Source organism: Homalodisca vitripennis, chromosome 4 (assembly GCF_021130785.1).
Source record: "Homalodisca vitripennis isolate AUS2020 chromosome 4, UT_GWSS_2.1, whole genome shotgun sequence".
In the NCBI taxonomy this organism is placed as follows: Eukaryota; Metazoa; Arthropoda; class Insecta; order Hemiptera; family Cicadellidae; genus Homalodisca; species Homalodisca vitripennis.
In genome coordinates, this window is record NC_060210.1 from 150,385,096 (window position 1) to 150,412,603 (window position 27,508).

At 31.7% G+C, this 27,508-nt stretch overlaps 1 protein-coding gene across 1 annotated transcript in view; it reads left to right on the top strand.

Annotated features, from left to right (window-relative positions):
• Positions 1-18,858, top strand: part of LOC124360334 (L-galactose dehydrogenase-like) — a 42,327-nt gene extending 23,469 nt beyond the window's left edge. The window contains exons 3-8 of the mRNA XM_046813873.1: positions 4,207-4,324; positions 7,299-7,460; positions 8,912-9,142; positions 12,351-12,482; positions 14,572-14,744; positions 18,047-18,858. Coding sequence (XP_046669829.1) covers positions 4,207-4,324; positions 7,299-7,460; positions 8,912-9,142; positions 12,351-12,482; positions 14,572-14,744; positions 18,047-18,134 — 904 coding nt within the window. The 3' untranslated portion in view covers positions 18,135-18,858. The remainder of the gene's footprint in view (positions 1-4,206; positions 4,325-7,298; positions 7,461-8,911; positions 9,143-12,350; positions 12,483-14,571; positions 14,745-18,046) is intronic.
• Positions 18,859-27,508: the final 8,650 nt, after the last annotated feature.

Genomic DNA, 27,508 nt, shown 5'->3' on the forward strand with positions numbered 1-27,508 from the left:
TTTTCATTGTGCTTGCAAGTGTAATGAGAAAGTGTCACTTGAAGTAAGAAAAAGCACTTTTAAGAAATTTTATGATTTGGGGGGACTATAATGCCAAACATGTTTATTTGAGCAATCAGTACAGGAAAGAAAAAACAAAAAGACCAACAGTACAACTATCTAAAAGACAGTTTTACAAGGAAATATACAATTAACAATACTGTTATTTGCAGGAATATGTACGTACAAACCTTAAGAGTGTCCACTAAAAGAATTAATACAGCTCTTAAAAAGCTTAAAAACGATTAATGTGAAAGATGAAAGGGGGGAAATGTGGTTGGCATGTAACAAGATTGAAGACAAACGGATTGAAGAAGTCCGAAACCACATTAAAAGAATTCCAGCATTACAAGTCCCACTACTGTAGAAACGACAACAGAATCATGCTGGTTACCCCCCTGATATGACATTGCCACGTATGTACAGTTTGTACAAGGCTGAAGTAGAGCATCCTGTGTCCCAATCAAAATATAATCAAATATTTTATGCAGATTTTAACCTAAAACGGAAACCACTTCAGAAAGACACCTGCAGTACCTGTGACACACTACATGCCCTGGAAAATTCAACTACCAGTGATATAGAGAGAGATGAAATTAAAATAAAACATGAGGCTCATCTGAAATTAGTCGAAGAAGTAAGAGCTCAGTTCAAGGACGACTTACTAACGGCAAAAAACTGTTGAATCAAAACAAACGCTGTCTTTTGATCTTCAAAAAACCCTACCAATTAACCTCGTCTGCCGACAAATGTCATTTACTATAAACGACAAATCATGCTTTATATTATCTGGGTATTTCATTCGGGAAAACTGGTAAAGGTCATTTTAATGTTTGGCTGGAGAATACTGCTGGCCGAGGTACTCAAGAGGTTGGCTCTTGTTTGAAGAGGCATATTTTGGAAAATTGTCCTGGGATTAAGGAATTGACCTTGTGGTCCGATTCATGTGGGGGGCAGAACAGGAGCATAAAAAATAGTTCTCCTCCTCAAACATGTCCTTAGCTTACACCGACCTTGGAAAACATTGTCTTAAGGTACATGATTCCAGGGCATTCTTACCTTCCCAATGACGCAGAGTTTGGGGATGTCGAGTGCCACTTGAAGACACAACAGAGAATGTACACAGATTCAGGATTACATAAGTGTGATGGAGAAATTGTAGGAGAAAGAACAAGTTTATTGTAACAAGAATGGAAAAAGAGGACTTCTTTAGCACATCAAGATTTAGAAAAGAAAATAACAAACAGGAAAGAAGATGTAGATGGAATAAAAAAGTTGGATGGCTTAAGTTCAGAGAAATTGAAATCTTTAAAGATAAACCTTTCTCAATATTTGTAAGGACAAGTCTAGGTGGACTGCAACAAGAAATTGATATAAAGAAAAAGAAGAAGGTAGGAGCTAATACGTGCTACTTGCGATTAGCAGAAAATTTACCACTCCTATGGCCCAATGGAAAAAGGATTTCATTGCCTAAGTTAAAAGATCTCAAGTCAATCATGAGTTTAATCCCATCAGATGCGAAGGAATTTTACAAACAATTTTCCTCTGACACCAACGTACAAGATGATATTGATGGTTTCAATGCGAATCTGGATTTTGAACTAGAGGCTGAGGAAAATATCAATTAAGTGAATATAGCATTATGTTCTAGTTTTTTTTAATTTGTTCTACTATAAAAATAAATACTAGTGATGACGTATGAGAGATGAAAAGATCCAACTTTCATCAACGATGTAACTGATTGTTATAACGTGTTTTCCACACACTAAAAAATAATACAAATAGATATTATGTAATTTTATTAGTAATAGATTTTTTAATAAAGTTATTTTTAAAATGAGGTGTATTTTTAAACCTTTAATTTATTTAGATTAAACAAGATTGCAGGATAATAACAGACATTTGTATCAATTGGTTCCCTTGTGTTATAAAGCTCAAATCATATTATTTGAATTTAAGCATAAGGGAACCAACCAACAATTTCCTTAATATATCAACCAATATTATATTTCTTGCTGTGGTATTTTATTTAACAACTTAATAAAGCCTTTAATATGTTTATTAAACACATCTGGAATATATTTCTTTGTTACTGGGAATGGGGGAACCCACGCTAAACTTTTAAACCTCTTTTTTCTCAGTTAGACATCATTGTGGGTTGGTTCCATTATACATACATACGGTCCATATATAATATATAATATATAATATATATATATATATACAGGGCCGTACGCAGAATTTTTTATTTGGGGGGGGTTCTATACTTATTTTATGAAATAAAAAAGAAGAAACTTAAATAAGTAATAGATTAAAAATTAATATGTATGGAAAATGAGTTTATTATAAAATTGTAAAACTACATACTTTTAATACATTTGTAACTCATTCTTTAAACAAAGTAATAAAAACTTTTTTCAAATAAAAACATATGTGATCTACTCTTTCAATAAGTTGATGCGTCGAGGTACAGAAAAAAATTCATCTAATACTGTATTCACATCTACTTCAATATCTCGATGAATGTTCAGTGATGCCAATCCGTTCAATCGATTTTCACTCATGGTAGAACGCAAATAATTTTTCAACCTGCGTAATGTTGAGAAAGAGCGTTCGTTTGTCGAAGTTGTTACTTAGCGCGTCGGAGCTCCAATTTTTAAACAGTATATAACACAAATCAGGCGGAAATCGCGTGCAATCAAACGATTGGAAATATTTGCGCGTGCATGCGCGTAAACTGACAGCGCAATAGAGCACAATTAAACTGATATGGAAAACAATATGATATATCCCAATCTTCAAGGGGGGGGGGTTTGAACCCCCAAAACCCCCCCCCATGCGCACGGGCCTGTATATATATATATATATATATATTACATTTATCATAATATATATATATATATATATATATATATAAAAGTAAAAATAATCCAGATAACATTTTTCTATTAGGGCTTCGTGACAAAACTTAGTATTATTAAATATAACAGTAAGAATAAGCAAACAATTTTATATATATATTATGATAAATGTAATGTACTGACTCAAAATTACAATTTTATTTGGAGGGAATTTATAAAATGATTAAAAAAATTTTGACGTCAGTTTAAAAAAAATATAAAACAAGAAATTTTGGAACCAGCAAACATTTTTGTTTAACTTATGCTTAGTCATCAGTTAAACTACATAAATAGTTATGGACAATTCAGTTATTAAAATATATAAGAGAGACAAAACTAAAACATAGTACAATTGAATATTTATAACCAAATCCTTATTTTATGATGAATTAATTTGTTTTTATTATTTATTATTTTTAATGTAAAAAGTAAATAATTTACCACAATACAGTTATTATTATCGTAACTTGACAGTAATATGATTTGGAACCTAGATCCATGAGAATCAGTGGCCCAAAGGCTACTAATGTCTTTGCGTTCTCTGAGATTTAGTTTTATAAAGCACAGAATTTACCAAAAAAGTCCATTAGTTTGGAAATCTTGAAAATATGTTAATATTGCATGGTTTAAGATAACATAAGGCTGCAGTTTATAACTGTTGAAATTTCACTTCTACCTCTCTTCATTCATATTAGGAAGATAATAGTTAATATTGAAAATGTTGTTATGTATTATTAAATTTATTTTTGAAACAGAATATTGTTTTAAAGTTTAGTAGATACAGTACAAAAGCCAAATAATTGTTGGAGGAAGTTCTATTGACCACTATGTAAACTTTTACAACATGGCTAAATGATAAAAGTAATTAACCACTGCAAAGTAAGGATATTGGCTTCTAATATCTTTAATGTATTCACTGCGGTTGATACAACTTGCATCAACTGTATTGCCTGTCCTAATGGACCACAGTATATACAATATAGAGATGTATTGTAGTATAATAGAACTGCGGTGGACACAGTTTACAACTATACCGGCTGTCTTAAGGTTGGTACATGTCTCGTGTCACAAGGTTGGTTTTAAAAACTGTAATTAAGTTGCCAGTAATAGTCTAAGCATAATCAATCTAAATTGAATCGGTTATAAAATAGGATTTGATTATGACAGCTTCTTTTTGACTGTCGATTATGAATGATTGGTTACAAATATTTTAGGTATAAAATGAAGTGATCTGTATAATTACAGGCCTAATGGAATATTTTTTCAGGCCATTAAATGAGACAGAAGCAATTTCTCTGATCAGGGAAGCATTTAAAAGTGGAATCAACTACATAGATACATCTCCTTACTATGGGCATACATATTCTGAGTCGTTAATAGGCAAGGTAAGGTATGTTTTACATGCTATATTTACTTGTAATACTGCTATATATTGTTATAAAGAGACTGTAATTAGATACTATATTTTTACACTATATCTGAATGCAAGGACTATGCCCACTGTGTTTATGTTGTCAATATGTGGTAGCTTTGATTTTTTACCTTTAACAGTAAAAAATCCAGGATGATAGTCTAGCTAATCAAGTGAAATATCTCTTGTTAACACTGACTTTTTGGTTCTGAATGATCTGTTACTATGATATTTTATTATTGATGATTTATGGTTATTACTTTTATTCATGATTTATGACATAACATGTTATTAAATAAAATCATGTACAGATTTATAATAATGTGCAGAATCTAAATTCTAAGATCCACATAATGTTAGCATAGAAGATTTAAATACTTCCAAAAGAAAACTTAGAAATAATGTAGAATTAATTAGAAATATCTGATACTAGAAATAAAATTAATAATAAAAGAAATAATGTTATAAAGATCAGTACTTGAGTGCTGTTGTTAAATACCATACCATTTTGCTGTTTATGTACCGTACTTATTCTGTATAATATTCTAAAAAAAACTCTATTTAATGTAACAATGTTTAATAAAAAATAAAAATGTTTTGAACTCAAATGCAGAAATGTTATTGATTACCACAAGTATTGAGTATTTTGGATTTAGTAAGTTTTTATAGAACTTCACTTCATAAAGCAAAGTTTCTAAAAAAAGATTGTAATATTTTCTATTCAATTAATTTTTGGGTGCAGTTCCAACATATAAAATATAAACAGTAACAATTTATTTATGAAAGACATGATTAAATATTGTTAGAGATATCAATTCTGAATTTGGGTGAAGATTACAGGAATAATTGAATGGTATGGACAGAATGATTAATTAAAATCAATATTAAGTTATTATACATTTTTTGCATAACAATATTTTCAATTTAAATGTAAAATGTTTGAAAATAAGATTATTTACTAATGATTAGAAGGGGATAAAGATGTAGCTAGTGAGGGGGTCCAAGGGGTACAGACATCCCCAAATTTTAAATTTTGTCAATTACTTTTTTAGCAAACGATTATTATTATTTAAAATATAATTCAGTATTATTGACATGTACATGAAAGAGAATTCTCAACATTAAAACAAGTCAAGAACCTTTTTAAGGGACAAAATGGGGTATTAGGGGTTGTCTGTACTTGCCCTTACTTACTGTCCACTATAGTAAAAATATCAATTTTCTTTGTCCCCCCCCCAAAATATGTTCTTAGAAGGAGATATAACTAAGTATGTATAATATTATATGAACTACAATTTATGAGTATTGTCACACTATGGACTGTCATTACTTGTCATTATAATAGTTTTCTAGTGGTTATACATGTTTTACTTATTTAATACTGTATTAAAATGTCATAATTAATTTCATCATAATAAGAAAATACAGCATTCCTCTTACTTATACTCTGGTGGGACGATTTTTATACTTTTCAAGATCATTAGATTAATTAACATTTGACATATTATGGAAATGTGAGAATTATGAAAGTTCCACCAATCACCACATAAAACACTTATTATCTAGTAATTCTATGATAACGAAATGAGTAGGTAAAAGGAAAGGAGCAAAGAGTAAGCCAACTAGTTTATTGTCTATATCAAGTCTATAAAACAGTTGGCAACAATCATGAGTTATATGGATGATGATGTTATTTTGTGTGGAAGCTGTTTTCCTGTGACCTACGGCAATGTCAGATAAATTAGCTGAGTAGATAATAAATTGTAAGATGTGGATGGGAGGGGTTGTAAATGGACTGTGTCTTTTGAGTATTATTTATTAAAAATAGAGGATTGTAAAAAACCTTGTGAAATGGGTAAACACGATTTGATGAATCAGAAGCTGTACTAATAAAAACAGTTTCTTGTGGCATTTCATGTTTTTGAAGCTGGTATATCCCTCCCTATTTAATATACTGCAATAAATAAAGTGAACTAGAGAAGATACTTACTCCTAGTATTATATCAGTGGCAGTGGTAAATCATAATGCACCATACACAATACACAAGGAACATCAACTAAGCAGACAATGATTATAACAGATTTATTGATGCCTAATTTAAGTTTTACATATTTTACTGATCGTGCTGGGTCACTGAACTGATCAGTGTTTTGTTTGGTTTAAGAGTTGAGTGGAAGTAACAGATGTAATAAATTTATCAATACTAATAAATCAAAATAACTAAAGTTTCATTAAATGTACAATGGTGCTGAAGAGTTACAAAAAAAGTTAAAATTATTCATCAAATTCACTACCTACATATTTAAATAAGTAGAAACAACTACTAAAGGATCAGCTCATAAAACAGAAGTTCTATTTAGCAAATGATTACTTAAAGAAGCAACCCAAAATAGTACATAATTAATGACCCGATTCAGCCTTAAAACCGTGTTATTGTCCGTCTATGCGATAACTTTTGGTAGAAAGGTTTTAGACACCTGGTACTTCAATTCCACTTGGTTCAGGGAAGAATCTATTGATTTTGGGTAAGAAAAAAAAAAAAAAAACTGTCCTCTGTTTGATATGTGATAACTCTTTCATTACTTTCTGTCGGGTCCTTTGATACTCTGTTGTTTTGGTTTATTTATGTAGTTATAGATTATCTATGTCATAATAGTTTTAGGTAACAAGAGATAATATTTCTTTTTGTGAGTATAACATATTACATACTATATTACACTGTTTGTTTTTTAATTATGAGTCACTTGTTTTCTGTACAATTGCTATAATGGAAAAAAATGAACACAGATTTTATAATAACATCTGATATACTTCATAATCATAAAGTTAATTTTAAAGATGTATTTTCAACTCTTTGAATGCATTTTGACATAACTATAATCATAGTTGGAATATTATATTTTTATTACACAGTCTTTATACTTCTATAATATTTCTATTGTTACAGGCCCTTGTTGATGTCCCACGTCAGGCTTACCATATATCAACCAAGGTTGGCCGCTACGGAACATCTTGGGCAGACTTTTTTGACCATTCTGCTGAGCGAATTGTAAAGGAGTTTGACAAGAGCTTAGAGCGATTAGGTCTGGATTATGTGGACATCCTCTTTGTAAGTACAATGTTCAATGCAAAATGAAATAATTGATGATCTTTGATCCTCGATATTATCTCTGTGCATTCAGCATTATCAGTAACAAGTCTGTATACAAAATGCCTATGTTTTATAACTAAAAGTATTATACTCAGTATGTTTATTAGGTAGTTATTAATAGTAGAATTAAAATCATTATAAGGTTGTATGTATACGACTCCTGTCATATTTATATGTGTGTTCACAAATAAAGGTTACAATCAGCTTATGGTATTATCTGTGAATGTATGTATTTATCAGGAATAACTATATCACTTTATTTTTTTTAGAAGTTGTGTAAATGTCTTCTTCTTTTTGCTAACAATAATGAGTCAACTTAAAAGTTGAACAAGATAATAAAGGGGAGGAAAGCAGTATTATGTCTACTAAAGACTTGAAGGGTGGTTTCTACCTCTTCATATGGAGGGAGAATGTTTAACCTTACTGGAAATATTTGGATTTCTATACTGAGAGGAAAGAGAATAGTACCTACTGTACAAGAATCTTTCTTGAAATTTGAAAAAAATAAGGATAATTTTGATGCTAATTAGAATTAAATAATTTTCTTTGCCACATTGCATACATCATAAAATGACAGATCCTAACAAATTAAATATATTCAAATATGGAAGTGTATGGAATGTCTTCATTTGCAATGTGGGGCCAACTATGACAATTGAGTGTTGTAAACAAAATCAAAGTGAATAGATGAAATCTTTCTCGAAATGTCTTGTTACGTGATACATTTACATTTATGTTCAGTAAGTTAAGTTAGTAGTATAGCAGTCAGTGTTCAAGTTATGGCAAGCTAGCGAGGGTACCACAAGGTAGGAATGCACTGAAGTGAAATATTGTCACTGACTTTTAACATTAACTCCAGTATACTATATTATGAGTATATTTTTTTGCTATTTTATGAATTAAAGTATCACTTGTTAAAATCTCAGATGATTGTACACAGTTCTGTTTACAAATTTATTTATTCAGCTATTTTCTCGTTTCAATCATGTTTGTCATACATAAGAACAATGTACAAATATTCGCTAACGCTCAGCCAAACCCCATGGAGTGACAAACATCATCATCGAACTTAGTGTACCTCATTTATAAATTAAACTTCATGCCAAATTTCAAGTCTGTAGATCTGTTCTTTTTCAAAATATTATGTGGAAAGACAGAAATGAAATTTTTCCAGCCCCACGAGTGATAGGAATTGCTAAAGCTCAGTGATTTTTTGTTCTCTAAGCTACTTTTTGTGCAAGATAAAAATAGACTCACCTCTCTGAGTAACATTTATCAAAACATTTAAAAAACCAAGCTAAGGTACATGAATTAAAATACAAATTTGAATAATACTGTAAAATATTAAAATATGGTATAGAGGTAAGTTATTATTAATCAGTTATGTATAAACATAATTTAATGATTAGGTGCATGATGTAGAGTTCAGCCCTCTCCAGCAAATCCTGACAGAAGCCTTGCCAGCTGTGCAGAGCATTGTGGACAAGAAGAAAGCTCGTTATGTTGGCATTTCTGGATATCCTGTGTCTGTATTATGGGAAGTGGTAGAAAAGTCCCCTGTGAAAATTGATGCCGTCCTTACATATTCCAGAGATTGTCTATTTGACACCACCATAAAAAAGTACACGTCTTTTTTCCAGGTAAATCCTAAAATTATTATACTAGTTGTAAGAAAATGGATTTTATGCCAAAAATTATCAATATTTAATTTAGGTGTAGTGATACTTAAAATCTAGGTGCTGTTTGAAAACTTTGTGTCCATTTAACTAAGTAGAATACAATTAACAATAACTTTTCTTATCAGCATAAGGACAGAGAGGGAGAGAGGGTGAGGGGTGGCCACTGGGAGGTTCCCAATCACCACAAAAATCTTACAAATAGTTTTTGCTACTAATAGAAATATCACTAATAGTCTATTCATATATTCTTGAAGTGGAAGAATATTTATTTATTTGGTTAAATATTGCTGAAATGTTTTAGCAGCTATTTGCAGATAAATAAAAAAAGTCTTATTTAAATCATTTTAAATTCATGAATTAAACTCCTGTAACATTCTCTGTGACATTCAGTATTGATCGCTATGAGTCACACCACGGGCCAATGATTTTGCTTTTCATAGACTATGAATAGCCACTAATTCCAAATTTGTCAACAGAGGTGTGAAAACCAATTGGAATAAGGTCTATGACAAAAAATAATGACTAAAAAGTCATGAATGAGTCCAGCAATTTACATAAATAGAAAGGTTTCTTGAACATTTGTGTTTGATGTGTATTTCAAGACAATAAAAATTCTTGATTCTTCTCCTTCTTGATTCACTTTGAAAGGCCAGAATAATAATATTGATAAAGCATCACAGAAATCTATTCCTTCAGAAGGAGCCACATGAAAAACAATTCTTAGAGAACTTTTTGATGTTTTAGTTTTGCTGAGAGAAACGTTATTTCAGAGGATAGAGTATTGTTTCTACCATGGATAGAGATGACACTGATGTGTTTTCTATCAACTTTAAATGTCGTAGATAAATACAATAGATAAGTTTTACATCATCTAGTGTGAGTGAATGAACTAAGTAAGAGCTGATGGCAAAAGATTACAAGCACACTATCTGTCTTGGCAAACCCATAATGAATTTTAAAGTCGTGAAAAGTTACACGATATAGTCAGTGAGGTTGAATAGTTAAAGAAACACCAGGTCTGTCGCAAAAAGAACAATTAGTTTTCATAATTATATACGAGGAGATTGCAGAATAAATCACAACTGTACTAAGAAACTCCAGTTTAGATTTATCATGCAGAGGCTCAGCATATGACAATGCATCTACCATATGTGAGAGATTTAAAGATGTTAAATTTATAATTCTTAAAGAAACCTACAGGCATACATCACACCATGTGCAGCTCATTCCATCAATCTTTGTGGTTCCACCCCTAAATGGTTTTGAAACAAACAAAACAGTGAAATCATATTTTGAAAATATACTCAAATTGTATAAGCTCTTCAGTGTCAGTTTATGTCGCCGGAAGACTTAGCAAGAAACACATCTTTACACTTTATTTTGACCACCAGATGGAGTACAAGAGTGGATGGTACATGCCCGCTTGTTAAAAGATATTGTGAAATATTGGAAGCCTTGTACAATACAAGAAGAACTTGATATTTTAACAGAAACAGGCTGAAACGGGTTCTATCATACAATGGCTTAAATCATTTCAGTTCATCCTTCTCACTATAATCTGGTTTACAATTCCACAGAGCATCGACAACAAGAACAAAGTTCTACAATGCCAAAAGCTATCTGTAAAAAATACAGAGACAATAGTGAGAGATATAGTTTCTGACATTAGAAATAGCTGATCTGTCCTGTTAGACAAAGCAAAGCTCGTAGCAGCAAGCTTTAGTATTCAACCTTAAGAGAAATTCTAACAAGATAAAAAATAAAATGATCTTTGATGACAACTGTGGATAACACATTTTCAATCCAAATGAAGCTTGATATAAGTAAAAGTATTCTTACCTATGCTTTGATTTATTATCAACGGAAATTCAAGATTTGGCCAATACGTTTGGTGAAATTTCAAATTTGTTTTCACCCATAATTTCTATTCCTACAAATTTGATGCTTTGAGTGAGGCCAATATTGAGTCTATAATAAATCGACTTGTAATCACAGATTCAAACTATTTAATAAAAGATGATTTACTAGAAGAGTTGAGAATCTATTTCATAATATTGAAAAGTTCCTTGCTGAGTTTTGAAGGAGAGGGGTAAATCAGTTCTGCTGTCAATATGCTCAAAGAGATAAAAAAAACTGTTTTAAACTAATTCAATGATTTGTGTTTGTCTCAGGCTCTTGATTGTACACTTCTTTTAGTGGCATCATGAGAACCTTTAGTACAATGACTCTAATGAAAACAAAAAGTCATCAACACTGATTGAAGATCAGTTGAACTGTTTTATGATTTTGAGTATGTATAAAGCACAACATTGCAATGCCTTTAAGTTTTGATTGAAGTAACAGTCTTTGACTTTGCCAGAAATAAGGCAAGAAAAGTAGGGACTCCTGGGCAAGACGGGCACTCCGGGGAATCATCATGCTTGAATCGGTGTAGATACACCTGGAAGCAGCCGTGCCCTCACAACATCTGTGTGAGATAGTAATTGACCTCGCTGTGATTTTAGTTCAGCCAAACATCGATCCTTGGTATGAGATGGTGTGTTCATCTTCCCCTTTACTGCTGCATCCCACTGTGTTTGCCATAGTGCGATGCTACTCTGTCGTTCTTCTGTCCTGAGTTCCTCAGGGCTCAGTGTGGTTGACCTCTTTCGTTGGTATAGGTTTTCTCTTTCCTCAGCTAGGACTCTGTGAGATAGAATTCCAGAAATGACACACACTGCTTCCTCAGATACTGTGCGGAAAGCACTGGCCACTCTAAGAGCACTCTGCCGGTATTTTGGTCCAGCCTTTTTCCATGATGCTTGGGTCTTTAGTGCATCTGCCCAAATGGGTATCCCGCCTTTTGCTTTGCTTTGGATCTCAGAAATTGGGCATCAGTTGTTTTATTTCAATGTAATTAAGAACATTTGGACTGGGCCCCTAACAGGCAAGTGCCCCTGGCCTCCTAATCCCTCTTTGCGGCCCTGATCACCATCCAATCAAGCTTTCTGAAACTGTATTGTAAATTTGAATTTTCTTGAAATAAAAACCACACTGAAATCATTGTTGGAGCGTTTAATGTGAGGTTTGTGTTAAAAGTTACGTGTTTACTTAATTTAAGTAAGAGGTTGACTCCTCAAAACTTAAAAGAATTATTAAAATAAGAATAAGAATTATGGTATTTACTTAGAGTCGTCAGATTGGGCTGATCAACGCTGGAGTAACAGGTCTAGGTCTTCTGACCAATGAAGGACCTCCACACTGGCATCCAGCCTCGGCAGAGTTGAAGGATCTGTGTCGTAATGCAAGTCTCTACTGTCAGGTAAAACATAAGATTATTATTTTTATTTTACTGCAGGTTCTTACTGGATTAAATATTGCATGAAACATTTATAGCAATATAAAAACATTTTTTTCTAGTAGTAATATCTGCTGCTATTAGATATTATTTTAGATAATTTTTTGTAAATTTTCAGAAGGAATTCAACATAAATCTGGTTTTGTAAAAAAGCTTTAACAATTTGTAATTATTTTACTAAACAAATTAATTTGTACTAGTTTTAATAATTCTTGCATTTTTCTCACATATTATATAATGTTAAAATAATATAAAAATTTAGTTGCAAATAACGGCATCTGAGTAAGTAAAATGAGTTAGTATATTTCTTAGCTTAACAAGTTCATGACGATGGCTTTTTTCGGGATTTTTTTATTTTCTGTCGAATTTTTCTATATAATGGCTAAAAACTGTATTCAGTTTTTTTACCTTAAATCTCTAAGTATAACAAGAGAAGTATGTAGGCTTGGCAATTTCACAAAAAAAATTATTTCTAAATGTTTCTTCAATTTTTCCCCGTGTACCCCAAGGGGTACCTAAAAAATGTAAATTACCTTAAAAACTAATCAGTTGTGAGCACGATGTGGTACATGATAGTCTGAGGTATTTATTTAAGCATGAGATCAAATTTAACAAACCACCAAAACATGCAAACAATAAAAACGCAATAAGGAAATGCATAGCAACATGTACCTCATTGAGCACATGACGCGCTTTTACGAAAGCCTGGTGTGTACCCGATTGGGTACACGACTGCAGTTGTGAAATATCATGTGTACCTGATGGGGTACACGTCATCATGAACATGTTAATAATAAAATTAAAACAAAATAATATATATATATATATATATATATATATATATATATATATATTTTTGTCAAACTTATATATACATACATTGATAAAATATACTTATCACCACATAGCTATTATAACATTGTTGATAAACGTAATTTATATAAAAAAACTGGTGGCTTGTACACAAGGGTGGACACTAAAATAGTCACAGTGAGGATCTGTAATGTCTTTTTGTCTTATATTAAGCTATTCATTATGTATCCTATTAAAATGTATAACTTTCTCACAAATGATTCTACTTGGTAGAAATGGCATAACTTGGTAAGATGTTAGAAGCCTTAAAACATGATATGCTAAAGTATACAAACATCGCTGTTAATTGCCAGTATCTAGACATGCTCAAACATCATATATAACTCCTTGATTTACTGAACATAAAATCTGGCAAGATAAAATATTTGATCAGGTCTAATAAGATTCTACAAAGTTTACTGGGATATTCTAAGTGTACAGGTGTTCAAAGGAAAGTACATGAAATAAATGTGAAATTTCTCCTTGTGAGATTGACAATCAGTCTATTTAATCAAAACGATATACCTCCATACATCTCTTCTGTTGCCATAAGCACCTGTCAAGCATAGCTGAAAAACAAATTTAATATGTAGTTTCATGAGTAGTGTGTCAACATGTGTGGTTATCTCCTGATGCACTTTTACCTAATAAAGTATTCATATAAAATGTACAAGGGGTGTCAAGTCCGGTGAATGTGGGAATGAGTATTTTAATTCTATGATGCGAGAGACAATTATAAGGAGATATCAAAGCAAAATCCAAACCTCATACATCTTACTAACTATTTTATTTTTTTGTTGTTTGGAATTGGCCTTGATTTGTCCCACTATGTGCTATCATGATCTTTCTCCATCCTGGAATTCAACATGTTGACCGCGACAGATACCTTAGCGCACGCTGTGTCCTAGACCATTCAGTATAAAGCCAAAGTGAATGCGCATTTAACAGTAATACATCCTTCAGATTTTATGGAAATAGTTAATGTTTCTGACTGTTATTGTTAAAATTAAATAATACATACTTTACATTAAAAAACGTGTTGTTATTAAATTTTACATAACTTATTACTTTTGGTGAACTTTTATAAAAATTAAAATGGATAAGTTCAGTATCAATATTTCTATTTACTACTGAGGATGGTTAGTCTTGTTTTATACGTAGTTTTGCATTTTGATTATTTTTGTTATTTTTTGTGCAAAAGGAACAAGGTGTGGAGCTGGGTAAGCTAGCTATTCATTACGCTCTGCAGCAGCCAGGCCACTGTTCTCATCTGGTGGGGATGAAGACACTGGCAGAGCTACAGTGTAACCTAGAAGTGGCTACAACTGGCCTCACAGAAGCAAAGTCCAAGGTCTTGGATCATGTCAAGGAGAAGTACGTTTTGACTTTTTTTTAGAATCAAGTCTGGTCACTCAGCATAGTAGTTTACGTAACTTTGTTAATACTGAAGCTATGTATTTATGAACACATTAAGTATAATATCAGTAATGTAAAAAATTACACAAATTAAGTGGACTCTTCGCAACCTGTAAAATGCTATTTTTCAGTGAGATTGGTAAAGAATACTGACAACCTACACAGTTTAATAGAATAATCTCTCAGCATTTTTTTAAAACACCAGTAATAGTAGCCAATAAACATGTAGAGAAGGTAGCTATGGTGGGAAGGGTTGATTCAATGTGAATGTTGAGTTTAGCTTCAGTTCACCTTCCTCTTAGTGCAGAATCTGTAATTAGACGCTGATACAAACTTGACTCTTGGCATCTGGTGTCGACAGCTTCTCTGATGTCAAAGTGATTAAGAGTGTTCATTTTGAACTCCGTCACTGACTTTTGGATCTCTTCAGATGAATATGACTCCAAATTCCAGGAGTCAAGTCTGTAACAGTGTCAGATTCCGGATGGTGCACTAAGAGGAAGGTGAACTAGAACTAAACTCAACATTCATATACGGATAAGGTTGCAATTACACTCTTTAAGGAGATAAGACTAGATTAAAATAAAAAATATAATATAGAGGCTATAATTTACAGATGTATGAGCAATTCAAGAAACTATTAGTATTAAAACTGAAAGATAGATGAAGGAGGAGGAGCTCTTCTTATTGGAATATAAATTTTCTATTATTTCACAAAAGAAAACTCACAATTATCCAATAATTTGTGTTTTTGGATTATTGGATTATTGGATAATTGTGAGTTTTCTTTTGTGAAATAATAGAAAATGAAAGATAGATGTTTGATACATGTAAGACTCCAAAAATGGGTAGAAGGATGGTTAAGAAGAAATTTAGAGGTTTAGCTTTTATTTTTACTAAAGCTCATGGAAGAACTCTGATGAAATTCAGGGAAATAGCTCTTCGCCATCAAAGCTGGTTGAATAGCCAAGGAGTTTCTAATTGGAAGGGGAACCTCCATTTAATTAAATGTTTTCCAGTAACCTTTCCAAATATACAATAAAAATACTAAATAGAATACAGTTCACTTAGTAGTAAATATAAGACTTACAGTTTAGTAATTTTTAGCATGGTATTATAGTTTTACATACTAAAATAAATATGAGTAATTTTGTGGCTGACTATGTTGACACAAACACAAGATTAATTAGAATTGGAGCCAATCTGGTAAGATTTCTAACGGGCTTTGATCCCAGACATATCTCGTCCAGGTAGTGGTACAGGAGGGCTCTTTAACTCTTCTTATACCTTACGCTCAAGAATGCGTCCCATATCAGTGCCTCCAGTGCAACTTAGCCTGCCATCACGCAATAAAAAGATGGCAACTACCAAAATCTGTAATATTAAGCTTATAGTAGACTTTGTAACTTTCAGGTATGTCAGTAGATTTTGAAATAGGTTCCCCTAAGACACATTTACCAAGTCTGCTACTAACAACACTATGCACTAGAGCTTACAGTGTTGGATCCAGAGGAAGGGCCATGGGGACCAAATTTTTGAAAAATAAATGTTTCATGGAATAGTTGTGTTATTTTGACCACAATAATATAAAATGAATTAATAGAAAATTTCTTTATGTTTGGTTATGAGTTTCATTATGTTATGAGTTTCTTATACTTCAGCTATTGGACATTCCAATAATATTATAAATGTAAAAATGCCTTTGTGTGTAAGTTTTACTTACATACGTAAACTATTCAACCGATTGTACTGAAATTTTACATGGGCATTCTTATGGTATCTGGGATAAATATAGTCTATTTTTAATTTGAAAGTCCCTTCAGGTTAAGTTCGACTGTTATCTAAAGTAGTGAAAAAACCCATCTTGATCTTTAAAGTTATATTAAAGGAAACAAATATTATTATTAATTGAAAGAGCCTGATAAAATATATAATCAACTGTTACAATAACATTGTGTGTATAAACATAGTTTTATGACAGCACAAGCATATGTGCTTTAATTAATTTAACAATTTGTTTACATTTATAGTGTGAAAGCATAGAGTAAGCTTGATAGTAAGAACACTTATTTCAACCTTTTCTGCAACCGCTGTTGAGCACAGATTAAGAAAATTTCCAGATATGTTACTCAGTGTTACTACAGTAGCCAAAGGGGACGGTTGGAAGTCCAAACACCCTCCCCTAAAATGCACTATAATAATAAGCTAGTCACCAAACACAGCTAGTTCGTTGGGTTGGTGGGGGCTTATTGTCCCTAATAAGCTAATCAACCCTTTCAATCAACCACTTGCTCTGGCAACAAACTTTCACTAAAGTGCAGAAAATTAGATGAACCCAAAATATTTTGATTGTAAATAGAGTTGTTTAAACTAAAACAAGCAGAGGAATTATTATAACAAACCAATAAACCTGTTGAAAACTCATTGGCTGCCAATATAATAAAAATGGCATCATATCTCCGGAACAAACTTTGTCCCATTCTGAATTAACCCCAAAAAAGCTTTCTCATGACCATTTATTAGTCATTCGTACCACAATGAACCAAATAAAGTATTTTTCTTTTTAGAAATCTCTCTCTTGCCAGTCCTAAAGCATTACTTCGGGTATACCAGATATTCCAAGAATTGTCTGTAATATTGAAAAACTGGGAATATAACAAGCTACAATCAACCCTATTTCGTCAGCCTCAATTTGGTATTAAATATACAAACGTATACCCCTAGCAAAGACAGTTTAGCTGGTTCCTTTCACCAGGGAAAGACATACGTCAATGGTAACCATATCTTGTTATCCTTAATGTCCACAAAGTGCAATGTTACTCATGTAACATTAAAACTGAACTAGGAGTATGAAGTTGTTCTTCAAGATTTGAGAAATAGATAATATTTTTTAATGTAAATTTATATACATCAAGGAAGTAGCCAGCAAGGGGTTCAAGGAGTATGGACTCCCCAAAATGTTCAATTAACCTTTAGCAAATGATTATTATTACTTAAATAATTCAGTATTAATGACATGTACTGCTGAAAGATTGTTCCTCAACATTGAAACAGGTCAAGAACTTTATAAGGAACAATATGGGGATTGACTGCACTTACCTTATTTTCTGTCCACTACGGAAACATATTAGTTATCTTGACTCTCCCCAAAATGTTTTTCTAGATACTTTCTTGTTGTGCATAAAGTTTATAAGTTTAAAATATTGTCTAAAATACTATATATGTTATTTTCATATTTTAATCAAATTTTGTCTTTTCAGGTTTTTCAACTTACCTCAAGACTTACACTGGGAAGGTGTGGAGATTAGTGCCTATCGTAAATATAAAGTGGAACATGGACTGAACTGATTTGTATTGTTAAATAACATACACGTTATAGACCTTATAATTACTGTAGCAAAGGTGCTGTTTATCAAATTACAAATGTATAACATTGCAACGTGTGAAACTTAAGCTTTGTTCATCAAAACTATTAATGGCTGGAAACCATGATCAAGCATGTGCAGCTCGTACCATTCTGCCCAAGTTTGAACTACCAAACTTAAATACTCTTGATTGTAGATATAAATGTAATACCTTTGCTCTACTACCAAACAGCCTCAAAATGTTTTATGCATAGTTTTTTCTTAAATATGCTTTAGAATAACAGCTGTATTTAATTATTGTTTGGATCTAGACATATTATGTCATGTTTACTTATGTCTCAAACAGTGGGATTTCAGCAGTTAGACCTAGTCTATCAGAATGTCATACAAGTCGTGAATTTTTGGAAGTAAAGAAAATGTTTTATTACATTTTAAAATGTGTAACTATTCTAGTGTGATTTCTTTGTGAATGTTTGACTTGAAATTTGTTGAATGAAAACTTTTTATGTCTAAAATCTTGCTCACTGTCTTATAATTTTCATATCTTCATTAACAAGATTTTAATAAAATATTTTGTTATGATTAACTTATTCTCTATGGTTATAATCAGCATCTTTTAGCGTTTATCCTAGACTTTCTTACTTGAATAAGATTCAATTTTAAATGTATAAGACAAAGTAATAAAAAAAAACAAAAGATTTCAGAAATATTGTTCAGTGTTTCTTTTGTTTTTAACTTGATATGTGCTCAAAAAGGATTACCTTCCATGTTTTATTTTGTTAACACTTTCACTGTGGCTCTGTCTTGAGTAATGATAACAATTGTAATAAGTCAGCAAGGTCACTAGGGCACTGGTGTAGTCAACATGTTAAATGCCAGAGTTAATTAGTCCTGTTGTGCAGTAAAATCATTGACCTGTGGTAAGAAGGTGAGAATTAGTGACTAAGTTTAGTGAATAATTAATGTTTGATATGAAACATTTGCACAGTTACAGGTGGTAAATATATAAGTTAATATCATTTTAATAATATATAGCACTGAAATAAATCTCCAAATTTTATTTGTCTAGAATTTTCAAAATTTAAACAGGCTTGTTAAAGATCATGGTTAATAATTCTATGGCTATTAATTAATAGGCCAGAAGTGTTTTAGTGAAAGGTATTTTAGCCATGTTTTCAGGTGAAGCCATAATGGCTGTGGGCAGCAAGGAATGTAAACAGCAAAACCTAGCAGATAAATCTGGCATAGATGTTGTAGTAATACGATTCACAAGAAGATATAAGTTTCATATTGATTACTTGTTTCAGATGCACTAATTTATTCTAAGCAGAACAAAAGATATCCATCGGGCAGTAGTCAATAGTAAAATAGCACTTGGTCAAACAGAACAACTACTATCATTGTGAAACAATTTTGTGTAGCTTTCACCTTACTTGTCCCAACATTATTAGCCAAATGCTGATCTATTACTACCCAAGCAATTGCTCAGAGAAGCACCAAACTGCTGACCATTTTATCATTAGTCTGATATGCTAACCACTGAGCTCGGCAGACAATAGGTTTTGACTTTGATAAATACAATATTTCTATTTACTTTTATTTAGTTCCTTAATAATACAGTCCTAAAAAAAAAATCCTAAAATCAACATTTCTATGGGCAAATGTTGAGATATGTTCAGAGCACATTCAAGTAATCTCTGAAAGTTAACAAGTTTAACTTAACAAATGCAAATGTGCCATTATATTTTTATAAATTTAAGTCTATACTAAAAATAAACTCAAATTTCAAATGAGATTCATATCAATCTAAATAAGAAACAATCACTATTGAGAAATGGGACTCATTTTAACTGTATTTCCATAGTAATTTTTTTTCTGATTTTGGTAGGAGTGGGATTGAGAAGTAAAAGTGGTAGAGAAGAGAGAGTTCACAAGAAACCCTTACAATACTCATTTTTAATAAAAACTTTTAAACTGTAGATATTATTACTGGCTGTACTCTGTTTGATGGTAGAATGCCTCTACCAACAACAATTACTTAGCATTCAGAGGTTCCAGAATTCATTGTCACAACTGAGGTAATGCAGTGTGTATCCACTTCAGGTGGAGTCTGATGGTGACGTGTAGACTATTTCTATCAGCCAATAAACGTCGTGTGGTGTTGTCAAATCATTTTCTAGCTTTGACACATGGCCAATACCAACATGAATACAAGTTCTGAGTCTCTGAGCACAGTCGACTATATTTGATCAAACAACACTCTTACATTTGGCAGTACGACTATAGTACATTGAGAATAGTGTGCGATGCCAAATTTAACAGCTGTTAAATACCATCAATAAATGTTTGGAAAATGCTCAATTAGTTTTCTCTACATGCTAGTCGGTCCACAGTTATGTCATGAAGACATGGATTCCAATCATGGGAGATCACAGAAACCAACAGATGCATAAAACAAAATATACAATACATTACAAAGAATTGAAAGAGTAAAAAGATAATACTTTCTGAAAAATGTTTAGTTGTAAAACATCATAAACTAGGTTAATATTATACAGTCCGGGGCCTCAAAAAGGTAGGCACATGTGTGTTTTAGGAAATTAAACTAATTTTAAATGTTATAACTAATCAGCTGATATTAAACTGGGCAATGGATTGATATTAACTGTGTGAGCAGCACCTAATATTTAAATAAATAGCTGTTTTAAACTAAACAAACATACTCTCACAAAACTAATACTGGAATTTCTCAAGTCCATGGGACTAGCCAAAGTGGGATGTATTTCGAATTCACAAAAGTCATATCTAGAGTTCAGAGCTTTTGGTTGATGCTAAATTTAATATACAGTTTATAATAAAAGAATTGTTTTAGATACATAAAATCCATGTACAAAAAACCAAGACAATTTTATAGTAATAAAGATTACATAATTTTCAGAACAAATTTTTGCATTGTTTGTTAAATAAACAGGAAGATGTTTTGGATAAAACTGGACACGAATCGCTTTCTGTGCCATCTGAATTCATCTTTCATTAACTAATGGTGCTTATTCATGTACATTCTTTCTCAAAAAGGATTTTTAAGAGCTTTTTCCGTTATTTTTAAATAGCTTTTATCACATTTTGTACATGTACAACTCACTAATACAGAAACTATTTTTGAACCAAACTTCACTTAAAATGAATATTAATTTACATCAGCTACAGACATTGTGCTTAGTAGTTCTGCTATCACCATAGAAGTGAACCAAGCCATGTAACCAAGGCTTTGGATCTGGATACTGGGGGGGGGGGATCTGATTAAAACAGTATATCACATAGGACTTGACCTTGAGGGGGAAGTTATAGAATACATAAAAATGTTAGTTAAAAGCATTGACTAATTTGAAGTAAAATGTTTAACTGTTATATTTCAAACCATTTTGATTGCTGTTGTACAAATATTTTTACTTCTATGCCTTTTTGCCCTTTTTTCTGTACACCTCATTTCTCCCACAGTTACATCACCTTTTACGATATCACATTCAAGAGATCTCAATTCATTTTAGTATGTTATAAAAGTTTTTGTCCTATAAAACGGATAAAACACATATAATATGGATTGATACAAAATAAACAGTTCTTGCTAGTTGACAATAGAAATATGCCACAAGGAAGCACTCTACTCATTTTGAGACGTATTCTTAAAGTTGGCAGTGTATAATATTTAACATTTTCTTTCATTAAATAAAATCATGTCAAGTATGAAATAAAACTATAACAAATATTTGGAATTTTATAAATATAAAAACATTTGAATATACTAATAATATTATTACATAGATTTTAAGGATCCATAAAGATAGTTATGTTGTTAATTGTTTGATTTAGGTGAAATTGTAATTAAATGTAAGTCTACAGTTATTTCAACTTCTTACTTTGAATGAATGAACTCTTTATTTTACAAAGCGAAGTAAGGACTATAAAGTCCTTTCTTACATTTAAGATTGAATAAATTATAAATATACAAATTGTTTATAATTCTCAAAACAAAAATAAAACTCATACTTAAAAAATTACTCTAAGTATAATGCATCTATACATACAATGAAATACTTTATAACGCAACAAAAATGCACTATTCAAATATTATAACTGAAATAAAAATTAACACTTTACATAAATTGTTAAAAAATAGACTAATTATTCAACATTACCATTAAAATAATTCTTCTTTACTACTTTGTCATATAGATAGTGTTCAAAATATAACTTCAACATAAGAAGTTGCACCATTGGTTTAACAACTTTCTATCTGGTCCTTTAATACTTGTTAAATAAAGTTAAAAGATTTTATAAGTTATAAAAGGAAAAATTGTTAAAATAATTTTGAAATGAATATTTTAGTGTTTTTTTTTAGTGTGTTGTATTAAAGACAATCATGGTTTACTATTTTTTACACATTTTGTATGATTTGGTTGATTTTATATGATTATACTATTTTGCAATTGGTTAGAACCTTGTCACATTCAACATCAAATTGAACTGCACATACAATCTTGTGAAACGAACATAATCCCTATTTATTAATTTACTATCATTAAACATGTAAATGCATTGGATTTCTGAAAGCCTTAAATGTGCGTATTGCATTGATTCTAATAATCCTTCTAATAGCTGAGATTCGTTTTGAATTGTACAAGAACGTAACCTGGTTTTTCTCTAAATTGATAGTGGAATTTTCAAGAAAGAAATCGATCATCAGCTGCATTAGTTTTGGTTGAGTCAAAATTGGAGGTAACTGAAAGGGTTAAGAATTTTCCGAATTTTCAATTATTCTAAAACGGATCTGGTGTTTGTTACGTTTTTGAAAAGGGATATGCCGATAATGTCCCGGTTATTCAGCAGGAAGTCACGTACGAAGCTGCGGGTAACTTTTAGCGTGTTACAAAAATATACTGTAAATCCAATTCTATTCAACTCGCTGATTTTTAATACATCAGCATACTTAAGTAGTAATAGGCTATGTTATGTTTAGTAAAATATGTAACATATTTTTTATATTGAATACATGAACAAAGCTTTTAGTTTCACACTTGCATTTTCGAAGATAAATATAAATTTTCATGAATGCTATTAATATATGCTGAAAAACAGTCAATACTTTATAAAGGGAGATTAATAATAAATTCAAATTGCAATATGTTGAGTAATTCTACAAAAATGCTTTTATTATTTTCCAAATAGCCTGTTAAAATTTTATTTTTAGAATGAAATTAGCCACCTGGAATAGGGGATCGAAAATTCATAGCTGAATACAAATTTTTAAGAATGGTGTTTATTCTGGCACCTACAAGGAACAATGTCTCTAGTTAATTTAAGCAGAATTCGTTAAAAATTCTATAGAAAAGGCATGACTATTCAGCAATACTCTGGCTGTATACGAGTAGGCTACGTTTATACGCTCAACACAGTATATTTCAAAACGTAAGTCATATTTTGTCAAATGGTTTCATTTTGGGTCACTTCTGAAATGACTGACAATATATAAACCACGTTTATGTTTGAATTTTTACGAGTATCGAAAACGGTTGAAGTCCAGATTTATGTTTCCAGACCATATACCTATTCTTAGAACCGACTCATATCCTGCAGTACCTACTTAATTTACATTTAGCCTACTCCTTACTCGTGGAATACTAATACTCAAGATTATTATTATTTACCTTATTTGGTCTCAATAATTTTAGAAAGTACTCTCTCCAATGGTCTCCTATAAAACGTTTGTCATTTACGTTGCTAATTAATAACATAGTACAATGTATGTAATAATAATTAAACTAACAAAGAACACATTGAAGAATTAAATAATATAAGAACATACAAAGTGAACAATTTCTTTTTTCCTTTTTGGCTCACAAACTTACGATGTAATAATGCAATAAGGCACTTGTACTACGTTTTCGTTTGCACCAAAAATAAAGACAGTCAAATGGCTTTATTAAATTTTTAAAGAAATCTTTTAATGAAGCAGTTTAAATGAAGTTTAGCACATCACTGATTAAACTTAATACTCAAAACTTAAGCTAGTATTGTCTGTTTGAGAAGACTCGATGAATAATTTACTCAAAAGAAAAAATAATTTCTATATTGATCAAATGGCTGTTAAAGATGTTTCATGCATTCTATTATGCAAACAGTTCTGTAGTGTTAAGTAACCTCTACAAAGTGTATTTATAGATAACAGAAGCAAGCATTAAAACACTCCTTTAAAATAAAGTAGCAGCGTGGTACAACTCAACTTTGAATGTGTTAATATCAGAGTATTTGTTTTCACTAACGAGTCCAGTGATTCATACAATTTTGCAGAAGAAACAGTTTGTCTATAACAAGCAGAAATGTTTATTATACGAGAAAGACAAATCGCTTGTTCAATTCCCACATTGGGAATGTAGCCTACATAAGGAAAATCTGGAATTTTTAAACGCTCTCCTCAGTGTTAGGAATTAAAAAAATAAGGTTAAAACTAGAAAATGACAAATTTTTCTCAAATTATAATTTTGCTAGCTTGAAAAAGTTTAAAAACATTAATAAGACATGAAAACAAATTTTAAATCAAAGTTAGCTAATCATATACAGATCCTGACTGTTATAGCCTTTTTATATAGTTGCCTGAGGTATATAATCAAGAAAAACCAGGTTATGGGTCTATACAGTGCAAATTTGGCTCTCGGCTCTTAGACAGAAGGTACATTTTGACGGGCATAGCAAATAGGGAACAGGTTATGTTTACACGAAATCATCCAGCAGAACATTACTAATTTGAAACTAAAGTTTTCGTTAAAACTATATAAATCCTAGATTTATGTTATTTATACGACACTACGTATTTTATTGTGCTATTTTACTAGTATTCAATATTTTGATACATTTTATATTTATACTAGCAGTTACCAGCATCCTCGCACGCAATTTCGTAGGGTTTCACCCGTATGACCACTTATGGTTCGAGTCAATTATATTTCCGTCGCTGATGTTGAATTTGCCTTGTTGCCACGATTAAGAAAATACGTCAAAAAGTATATATTTACTAATTGTAATTTACTTCGTTTTTAATATTTATTGTTCTAAAGTTGATTGGGCTTTGTTTCCCGATAAAAAAAATCACTTATCAGAGAAGCCTACTCGTTTCAAAACACAACTATGATGGGTTTTATAACAGTCTTTATATTCATGGTAAAATATAGGTAGTAACTTTGTATTTTATATCTATTACTTAATACTTGCTAAAAATATAGTACAGTTAAAGTACACTAACAATGACACTATTTACATTTGTTTCTTTATAAAATGACAAAGTATTTTTAAATATTTTAGAACATTTAGAGTTAGAAACGGTACATTAGTTCAAAAGCACAGTCGTCGGCGAACTTAAATCTAGCATAGTTTTTGCCGACTGCTTTCGAAGGGAGTCTACGGAGTCATATTCTGACCATCTTATTTTTAGGACATTTTCTAGGGTAGATGAGTACTTATCTATAATCACTGAAATAAAAAAAGGCGTGATAACTAAAGGTAACTCCTTAGAGAACTAATTAAACATGGTTATGCTGTCATAAAACAATGTTTACTCAGAACAGTTAATTACATTTGACAAGCTCTTTCAAATATTTCACAATTTAGAGACCATGATTGCATTTTTCGCTACTTGAAAGGACAGTGGGGCGTTGCTTGGAGGGATTTCGAAATAAGAATAGGCCTATTTTCATACTAGGAACCGTAAGAACGTCAATTTTAAATTTCTGTACAATCTGTTGGATAGTTTACGCATGAAAGCAAAGCAAAGCAAAGCACAATGGCACTTTCTCATTTATTATATAAATAGCAGTTATACCCGCGACTTCACACTCAATTTCGCAGGTTTTGCATCTGTATGAGCATTTCTGGTTCGAGTGAATTATATTTCCGACGCCAATGTTGAGTTTGCCTTCTTCCCACGACTAAGAAAATATGTTAAAAAGTTTATAGGCTATTTATGGTCATTTTAATTTACTCCGGTCTTAGTATATTTTCCCAAATCTGAATCTCCCGATAAAGAAAATATTTATCCATACACAACTCTGAGAAGCCTACTTTTGTCAAAAGGCAACTTAGTTAGATTTCATAACAGTAGTTAAATGTACGTAGTCTATCTACATTGTCTATTATATCTGCACTGCTAGCAGTTACCCGCTCCTTTGCACGCAATTTAGTAGGCGTTGCAAGTTTATGACCACTGCTGGTTCCAATAAATTTTATTTCCGCTAATTTTGAGTTTTCCTTGTTGCCATGATCATTAAAATACGTCAACAAGTTTAGAATTAGGGACTTTGTGTAATTTACTTCGTTCTTAGTATGTTTTGTTCCATAGATGATTTTGGATTTTGTTTTTTTTCCCGATCAAGAAAATATATAGTACAGATCAGAGAAGCTTACTTCTGTTAAAAGAAAACTAAGAAGGGTTTTATATCAATCTTTAAATTTATAGTAAAACTATTTGAATATTTTAGATCATTTAGAGCTGGAATTGGTGTATTAGTTCAAAAGAACAGTCCAGCGAAATTTCATCCAGCATAGTTCTTGTCGACTGCTTCAAAGGGAGATGACAGAAGAATAGGCGTGTATTCATCCCAGGAACTGCAAGAATGTCCATGTAAAATTTCAGCATAATGTGTTAAGTAGTTAACGCTTGAAAATAAAAAAGGCACTTTTAAATTTATAATATTATTAGGATTGGGATGTTTCTAAAAGTTCGTATATTTATAAATTTCAATTTTTTAGAATGCACCCAAAGATGTTGCAGAAAACAGTATTGTAATATTACTCAATGACGAATGTATCCATTACAAACCACCACAAAAACCACTCCCAACAATATTTCCTTATTTATTTAGTAATCGCCGAAGGCAGGCTAAGCGGCGTGGTCGCATTAACCGTGTTTTATGTAAGACTATAAAGGGCGGAGAATAAGCAGCGCCAGGGAGTCTGCCAGCATTCGCACGGCTAGTCACTGGGACGTTTTAGGGGGTGCTGTCGAAATTTAAAATTACGACTCCATTTATAACGCTATCCAGAAGAGGTGCTCCATTCATCTGGGAGTCTGAGACGACGCAACGGAAGTAAAGTAGCGACCGGAAACATAGAGTAAGAAACTGTACAAGGCAAACCACTCAGCGGCCGGGCAGGGGCGGCGTCTTTCATGTGTTTATAGAGCAGCAAGGGATGGGCGTAGCTACAGGCCGCCAACCACCAGGGCTACCAAAACATCATCATAGATGGCTCACAACAGCGCTCATGATGGATCTCTTCCTGAAGACTTGGTTGGTTTGGACACTGTCC